The 9,506-nt window shown below is 24.6% G+C and overlaps 1 protein-coding gene across 2 annotated transcripts; it reads right to left on the bottom strand.

Moving 5' to 3' along the window:
* Positions 1–586: 586 nt before the first annotated feature.
* Positions 587–2,031, bottom strand: LOC135931891 (sterol-4-alpha-carboxylate 3-dehydrogenase, decarboxylating-like). 2 transcript variants are annotated; one of them, XM_065469203.1, is made up of 6 exons: positions 1,860–2,031; positions 1,669–1,815; positions 1,496–1,624; positions 1,315–1,457; positions 1,164–1,269; positions 587–1,118 (listed from the first exon to the last, which is right to left on the bottom strand). In XM_065469203.1, exons 1-6 carry the CDS (start codon positions 2,016–2,018, stop codon positions 777–779), a joined length of 1,026 nt encoding a protein of 341 aa, XP_065325275.1. In that variant the 5' UTR covers positions 2,019–2,031; the 3' UTR covers positions 587–776. The 2 variants fall into 2 exon arrangements, with proteins under 2 accessions (XP_065325275.1, XP_065325276.1); XM_065469204.1 differs by having other exon boundaries at positions 589–1,118; positions 1,855–1,984.
* Between the last annotated feature and the right edge of the window lie 7,475 nt (positions 2,032–9,506).

Raw genomic sequence — 9,506 nt, 5'->3', positions numbered from 1 at the left:
ACCGGTCAAATGCACAACCCTGGATGAAATATTTATATCCATGCAAATGCTAATCTATTAAATTAAAATATAAAATATTCAAATTAATAAACTTTAATCTTATCTTCTCTAGCAGTAGCACGTTATGGTACGTTAATTGCAATATGAAAGAGGAAAAAGTAAAAACAGCTGATTAAAAAATATAAGACTTTTTTGTTAAAAAATTGGATTAAATATTAATTTTTCAAATAAATAAAAATATAAGACTTTTTTGTTAAAAAATGCGGATTAATATTAATTTTTCAAATAAATAAAAATAAAAAGTGTTTTTAAAATTGAACGAACATAAAATTGAACGCGTTCATCAAAGAAAAGGAACGCGTTCACGTTCAAAGTTCGTCAAAAAAAAGGAACGCCGTTCATCACCTTTTTTCAAAAAAACGGAACGCGTTCGTTTACAACACTATTAAGCATACATTATTTATTATATATTAACTAGTTAGTTTTTTAAACACTATACTAGATTTATATAAATTAAAAATACCCATTCAAATGTATTTCATCAACTAAAATTTTCCACCCAAATAAACATTTTTTTGTTGTAAAATTTATTTTGGAATTATCAGCATCATAAATTCATGTTTTTTTTAAAAAAAATACAAGTATATAAAATAATTCACACATATTTTTAATATAAATAGTTGGTTTATTAATCAATTGAGATTTAATTTGATTATAATAACTTTGGCTTAATAATTGATTCTTGTCTGATAAAAAAAATTTGGTTTGGAAATTAGCTATAAACTGTTAGGAATCATTTGTTCTGCATCATATGCTTCCATGGTTTTCCTGAATCCTTGCTCCATGGTATATATTGGTTTATAATCAAGGTATTTTTTTGCTTTTTGACAGCTGTAATAATGATGAGTTGATATGAGAGCCACCTTCATGGGTGTGAAGGTAAAATTAAGTTTAACTAGTGGAGATAAAATTATATGGATAATTTGAAGAATACATGCTATAAAGTAAATGAAAGAATAAGGCAATTTGTATTTGGGAGCTGGATAGTTCTTGCTAACAATAATTTTAGTCAGAAAATCCCAAAATAAAGTTGGCTCATCATTTGTAATATTAAAAGCCTATTTATATTAATATATGATATTTATTAATATAAAACTTGAAACCTGTCCAGATATCTCTTTTTCATTTGTTTTTAACTTTTCAGATGCTAAAAATATAGCATTAGCTACATTTTCCACATATGTAAAATCTACAACATTTCTTCCATCCCTTAATTTCCAATATATAAATAGTGATATAATAATACTAACTAACCCCACAATAAATTTTAATTTGTTTTCTTTGGCTGCCTTTAATGTTTGAGGAACCAATAATTTATCTCCTGGACCATATATGCCATGTGGCCTAATAGCAACTGTAAGAAAATTATTGCGTGTATCATTAGCTTGCAGTACTAACTAAAATATCATAATTTACTTTTAAATTAAATATAAACCTTTTCTTGCTCAATTTTTGTTTGGATATATGGGCTTAAAAAACTTTGGGCATAAGGCAAACTTTCATTTCCATTACATATATCTTTGCCTTCATAGACAACACTTGCACTACTGACTAATAAAATGCGCTAATATTAAGCTTTAAAAAGATTCATTAATAAAAATAATTCACAGTTACACCCATAGATTTGCAACATTTTAAAATATTTTTAGTGCCATCAATATTAACTTGTTTAAATATATTAATATCATTTAAATATTCTGGGGGAGATACACAATTAATTACTATATCTGTATCTTTTAAACATTCATTAAGATCCTAATAAATTTACATATATATTCCAAAAAATTGAAAAACCTAACTTGTTCATTACAAATTGATCCCTTAAAAAACTTTGCATCTATGTTAGCCTTTTTATCATAATATATATCAAAAATCCATGTTTCATAACCTTTTGATATGAATAGATTAACAACATGCTTACCTAAAAACCCGTTACCACCAATAATTACAGCTTTCATGAAGCGTTTTACAGAAAATAATAAGAAGCCATATGTAATGATTTGTTAGTTTGACATGTCGAATGACATATTATTTTTGGACATAAAATGATGCATTTTAGTCAACAAAAAAAAATGTCTATTAAAAAATAGAATTATTTTCGAACATTATTTATTCTTTAACCCTTGAGTGGTATGGTATAATGGGGCCAATGACATTAATACTATAGACTGCCGATCGTAATGCTGAAATCAAATTTGAAGTGGTAAAAATTGAATTATGTAGCGGCCATTTTTTGTTTGGAGCTTTTAGGAAAGAAACGTTTGATAATTCATAAATTTCAGATTTATTTTTATTATGTATAATATTTCTAATCTTATATGTTTTACGATGAATAAAAAACATTTTTAGAGCATTTATGGATATACTGTTTTGATATTTGCCTAAAGTAATCAAAAATTAAAATTAGATTTTAGGGAAAAATTTAACAGAACTATACTTTTTCAAGGGCATAAATCAAGTATTATAAAAATATGTTATTTAACTTAAATATTTATAGGTCAAGGAAAAATTATGGTGATTATTTGTAAGAAAAAACTACACTTTATACCATATAATTTTGGTTATAATATTACATTTATTTTATTAGATGTAAATATAACATATATATTTATTTGTATTTATTATTGTAAAAATTTATAAGATAATTTTATTTTTCTCAATATACATATTCATTATTGATTTTTGTACTTTAGTGAATTAAATTTAAATAAATATATTTAGAAATGGATAGTTATAATTATTAAGGAATAACATAATTCAAAGCAAAAATAAAATAAAATATAAAAAGACTTATAAATTATAAAAAAAACCTCTTTTTATTTGCTAAAAAAATAAATACAAAAGAAATTATATCAAAATTTTTTTTTATATAATTCAAAATATTTATCAATAAAATCATATATATTCAATTTTGTTTTTGGAGTAATTTCTAAAATTCCAAATCACATGTTAAATATTTTCATGGCAAATCTGACATAATAATTTTTACAAGAAAAAATAGGCTATTAATATAAGCTGCATCTTTAGATTTAATTCTGAATATTTAATTTGAGATATCATACTTATGAAAGGAAATTTTGCTTCCTGAACATTATTTTTGGTTACAGCCATACGCACTACAATATATTACCATTTTCTTAAAATATAAAAAATATATTAAATTTTATAATAAATTTTAGATCATAATATATCTTTCCTCACTTTGATTTTTGTTATTAAATATATAAATATAAAATATTAAATTAATTCTTATAAAAAATATTCAGTCTAACTTGATAAGTCTAAATATCTTAAAGATATTCATGAAGTATTAAAGAAAACAATAAATCCTTACTTCTCTGGAAATGACAAAATTTTAAACTATATTCTTATTAGTATAGAGATTTTCTTTTATATTGATTAGTCTATATAAAATATTAAAGATATTCATTAAGTAATAAACTGCAAATGTTAATAAAGTGCAGGAATATTTAATTATATTCTCATCAAAAGGTATATATTCTAACTTGCTTAGTCTACTAATATTCATTATGTATTAAACATCACCTTTACTTTCTTTGTAAATATTAATAAAGACTAGAAAATATTTAAATAACTATAAATTACTGCTCTAAAAATGTTTTTTTTATTCATCAAGTAAAAAAATATGATTATAAATATAATGTATAATAAAAATAAATCTGAAATTTATGAAATTATCATACGTTTCTTATCTAAAAGCTCCAAACACAAAATGGCCGCTACTCAATTCAATTATTGCCACTCAAATACATTAATCGGCAGTCTATAGTATTAATGTCATTGAATGGGGCACGGAATAGCAACACCACAATTATATTATAATTACTAAAAAAAATCTATTAAAATTTTGACAATGTTTTTTCTATGCTAAACTATTATTCTGCAAAGTTTTCACATATTTATTTAAATTATATTAACATAATCTTTTTTTTTGGAAATGGCTCCACTCAATGTTGCATGTGAATATAGCTCTCGAGTTAGTCTGGATTTTCCATTAAATATATATATTGAATATTATTCATATAGATATTATAAAATAAAATAATAATTATTAACGTTTAGTCGCGTTCATTATAAAATATATTGATTATAATATCACATTATAAGAATCAGATATATTTAAAAAATATAAGACACAGGTCTCTGATAAATATCCAAAATATTTGTCAAATTATATCTATCTTTAAATTAATATTAAATTCTATGCTTTTTTTTACAAAATATTTTTTTAGCAACCCGATAAGTAGAGAGTGTGAAGCTTTCTGGATTCAGATACTTTTCAAAACTATCTCAAGGTGACATACCCAGGAACTGAATGAGCTTGATCATAGCATATTAATGTTTATTTTAAAAAATATTGTAAATATTTTTAAATCCTATATTACTATCATCGATATTTATGTAAAACGGTTTATGATTGCTTTTGAACCAAGCAATGACAATAATATAATCATTGTCAATAGGAGTGTTTTAATAAAATGAAGATTAACATTTACGTATATAGAAAGGTAAGGGAAAAAGAGGGGTTATGTATATACAGCGTCTACATGACAGGATTTTTACCGGATGCAAACCCCCTTCAAAAACCTTTGACTACCCCCCTAAAAATTCTCGCCACCCTCAGCGGCGGTGTCTCTCTATTATTATTTTCATCTTTTTAAATTATTGATACTCTTTTCAGAGAACTAATAAAGGATAACTTAAATTAATCTATCTCTACTACCAACTATCGATATTTTGTGAATATAAAGAATTTATTTTTAGATAAAAAATTCAATTAAAATCTATATTATTTACAATGAATTAATTATTATGACATTATGAGCTTGCTGAAATATCTAAACCTTTTAAATTACATTACAAAGGATAGCAGAAATTTTCATTTGGAAAACAATGTGTATGATTGTTTGCAATATATAGATTTGGTCGATGAATTGTATTATAATAAAAGTATTAATTTTACAGCAATAAATTTTGTCCTATTTGATCTCAAAATTTAATAGATAACCCCCCAAAAAATTTATCATACACCCATTAAAGCAGCCTACCCCCTACCCCCTCAAAAAAATAAGATGCAAACTGTTCCTACCCCTCCCGCTCATGTAGACGCTGTGTATAAATGAATAATATTTACGGTTTCAACGTAGGGGCGTCGCTAGTCTTTACAATCTCAGGGAGCTCAACAAAATTTATGGGGGCTTCGCCCCTACCCCAATGCCCCTCATTTTGCGGGCCTTCGGCCCGTTGTCTAGCCTTCGGCTGGGTTTTATATTGATATACTATACTTTTTTAAAATTTGTTAACTCTGAACAAGTATTCTGAATTTCATATTTTGTATGTTTACAAAATAGACTGGCATATAAATGATTAAAACAATACATGACATTTCTAAAAATAATATTTTTTAATACAAAATTTGTTTATTACTGTAATATTTTCGATTGTTGATATAAAGAAATTTTGCGTTTAAAAAATTACAAGTGATAAAAAAATTTAATTAATTCATACATATGCTTCATTGTCATTGGTTTTTAAAAACCACATAATGCAATAATATAATTCTTAGCAACTTACATTGACAAAAGGTTATCAAACTAATATAACTTTCTGTTACCATTTTCGACAATGTTTTATAAAATGTACTAATAAGGAAAAATTTATAAGCCTAAACCAAATAAACAATTTTTGAAGAAGAGAGTATAAATGACCAATCCGAATCATAAAACTATATGCTGGTTAGAGTTTCCTCTTAGACGATATGATGGAAGCTAGATAAGTAATCGAGAAGATTATTGTGAGATATTAAATTTCTAAAAAGATTATCTTCCATTTTTTATTATATATAAACGACTACACAGTTGACAATTACTGCTTTCTAAAATATGCAATCATATGCTCTCAGCCGTTGTATTAATAATCTTAAATTACATTAGCACACAAATAATAGATGCTGGTTAATTTGCAGTCATAGCCATGACATCCACGATGTTAACTCATATTACTATCAGAATTTTTTATATTAAAAAAACAAAAACACTAAAAATGATTAAAAGAAATTATGCAAATATATTGAAGCCTTGAGATTTACATGGCAAGGATGCTATAATAGAAATGAAACATTTTGTAACTATAAAATAAGAACCAGAGTGATATGATGAAAGTAATTAAGATTTTATATATTATTGTCGCACCACCTCTAGTTGGTATATTATATCTTAAAATAATAGTAGTTTGTAATAATATTAAAAATATACGTATTAAAATTTTAACTCAAAACTCTTTTTCAAAGAAGAAAAAAATAGCTTTCCTAAAAACACTTTAAAAAAAAGAGAAGAAAAGATATCGAATTTATTACATCCATTGTGGGAGAAGAATAATAAGATGTTTAATTTTTAATAATATTATTTAATAAATAGATGGCATTAAAGAATTGAATGCAAATTTTTTATATTTATTATCAAAAGAATTTATTAGTAAAATTTATAAAAATATTAATTGTAATATATTATAACTGTCAAATACGTCTATAAAAATGGCTTTTATCTAATATTTTATAAACAACTGTTATAATATGTCAACTTACTTTTTATAAAGAAATCTCTTATACTTATTTGGACCTTGAATTTTTAGGAATAGGTATAATAATAAAATTTAAAAATAAATATACAGTTGATTATTCATTTTGAACTCGGCTAATTACAATATTAAATTTGCTAATTTTCAAATAATATATGATTATATTTATTTAATTAGGGTTATATAATAATTTAAATAATAAAAGTCAATTAAACTTCAAATGTTAAAGCTAAATTAATATTTACTGAGTTATTGATATTATATTTTTAATACAGAATTTGATCGCAAGCTGACATAGTAAAAAAATAATTTTTATGTATTAATCTAATCTAATAATTAAAATAGTATTCATTTAATAAAAATTTAAATAGTCTAATTAATTTATAAATAATAAATTTAAATCTATATATTACTTAATGGAATTATAAATGAAATCATTCAGGGGGCAATCAAAAAAATTTATTTTTAGTTCAAGGGGATATTAAGGAGCTATTAAAAAAAATATTTTTGCAGAGGGCTAATAAAATTTTTTAGGGGGCTCGAGACCCTGCACGCCCAGCCCCCTAGTGACGCAACTTTTTAACGTTGTTAGTACATGCAAAACTATCTTCCTATTCATTTTCCGACCCAATTCTTTCAATGATATGGAAAAGTTATGCTTGATAATAGTCTTCATACTTTTAAACATATTATACTATATCAACTTTTAATTTTAAGATTTTTTTCTAATTTTAAACAATTTAAAGATAATAAATTGAATTTATTTCATTGATCTAAATTACTTCATATATTTTATATTAAATAAACATGCTTGTTCATATCATTACAAAATAAGAATCATGATGTTTGTTCAAATTTATATCTAAGATACGTACATAAAAGAAATTATTTACAATATATTCATCCTCGTGAGGGTTCATATGATTTACCAGTGGTGGCGTCATACTCCTTCTCTTTGAATTTCATGATGTTATAGTACAAGTCACTATAACGGGAAAAGAAAAAGTAATTAAAATAATATATTGACATACTAGTAAATAAAATTTAATATACGAAACATGAAGCATCATAATTATTATAATAATATTTAAAAAGAATTCATAAAAAATTGTATTTCTTTCTTTCTTAGTAATCCAAATTTTAAAAATTTGGACTAATGTAATTGAAATTTAAATAGAAAATTGAAAAAAAAATTATAATTAGACTACAGCAAAGCTTTGCTATTATTTTTAGGCTTAGCAACAAGACAGGAGAAAACCCAATATTTCCGAATTATTTAGTAATGCTCTAAGCTTTAAAAAAATGGTAGGACTGCATGGATGCGATATAATTGAATTGGTACTAGTAGGAAAGAACATTTGTAATATGCGTTTCTAAATATTTTTTTAAGTTTGTTACGAGTTATTTGCTCGAAATTTTATCTTTAAGCTTAGAATTGCAATAAATTTTAAGAATACCAAATTTGAAAAAAAAATTAATATAAATTTAAACGCTTTATAATGTTAAAACATTTTCTCAGGGACGCGTCTGTACATAGAGATGAGCCGGCATTTATCTTTTACCTAACTAAACTAGAGTATATAAAGAGATTGTATATAACAGGTCTTAAGCTATGTGTGTTAATTACAAATTCATTTTTATCCTAAACTTCCAATTTTATATTTTATTTTCAAAAGAAATTAATTATTGTCCCAATTGATGACTTGTAAATTTTAGCCACTCATCAAATATATTTAGCAATTCCTTTAAATGAATGCCAAAATTTATTTGAATAAAAATATTGCACAATAATGATGACTTTATTTATAGAGAATCCAGAACCCTATAAGGGGAAAATACTCCCCCCCCCCCCTCACTCCACTTTACTGTAAAAGTTATATCAATTTTCTTTCTTTGAAGATAGCTTGATAATCATCAAATAAAAAAAATTCTAAAAGAATGTTTGCTGTTAATAAAATTTTATAAGAGCCTAGGGCCCTGGTTCTTATTTCCCAACAACCAGCTGTTTAGCAGGCGATAATAGCTTTGATTAAACAGTCTAAAAAGTATGAGAAGAAAAAATAAATAATAATAATAAAAGGAAAAAAAACAATGCCACCAATCTCTTGCAACAAACCAAAATAGAGTGTCCTAGTTCAAAAGCTGTTTAGACCTAAACGGAAATAACTATCAAAAAATAAATCGAACCAAGACACCGCCATTTGTTTTTTATTAGTAACGCACTAAGCAAATACTCAAATTATAAAAATATAGAATTTATTTCTTTCGGCCTCAAAAATCTGTAAAATTTGAACAATAATATAATATCCTACATTAAGCATTATGCACACCTTACATAAGTTTAATTTAAATGTTATCTGTATATAGATTAGAGACTTTCATTGATTAAGATGCCCCACAGCCCATAGGCCCATCCTGCCCCATGAACCGGGTATGAGCCAAATATATTTTCTAGCATGTGTAATGCATACAATGGCCTATATACACTAGAATTTTATTAAATACAATTAATTTTAAAAAATTTTGAATACGGTCTTAGAAATTTTTTTTGAAACATTATGAGCTTGGAATTTTTTTTAAAATATTAAATATGGGTTGGGTCGGGCCTGGGTCTATAATATATTTTTTTTGCTGTCCTAAGTCGAGCCTGATTAAAAAAAATTAAGGCTCATGAAAGTCTCAGTTCTATATAAGTTTTTAGTCGATGAAACTGTATCTTGATCCATTTGAAAAGTATCTAATAACAATTCTGAAAAAAATAATATTAATCTTTTATATTCTAAAAAAAAAGGAGAGCCTGCATAAATACTATAAAATTTATTATGCAAAAATCTATTAAAAATTAAAAA

This window comes from Gordionus sp. m RMFG-2023, chromosome 1, assembly GCF_954871325.1.
Source record: "Gordionus sp. m RMFG-2023 chromosome 1, tfGorSpeb1-WG-v2, whole genome shotgun sequence".
Taxonomy (NCBI): Eukaryota; Metazoa; Nematomorpha; class Gordioida; order Chordodea; family Parachordodidae; genus Gordionus; species Gordionus sp. m RMFG-2023.
This window is presented reverse-complemented; position numbering and strand designations above follow the sequence as displayed.

Coding starts and splice junctions, on each gene's coding strand:
- LOC135931891 (XM_065469203.1), bottom strand. CDS start 2,018: ATGAAAGCTGTAATTATTGGTGGTAACGGGTTTTTAGGTAAGCATGTT. Junction 1,625..1,668: donor GCAAATCTATGGGTGTAACT/GTGAATTATTTT, acceptor GCTTAATATTAG/CGCATTTTATTAGTCAGTAG. Junction 1,119..1,163: donor AAAAAGAGATATCTGGACAG/GTTTCAAGTTTT, acceptor TAATATAAATAG/GCTTTTAATATTACAAATGA.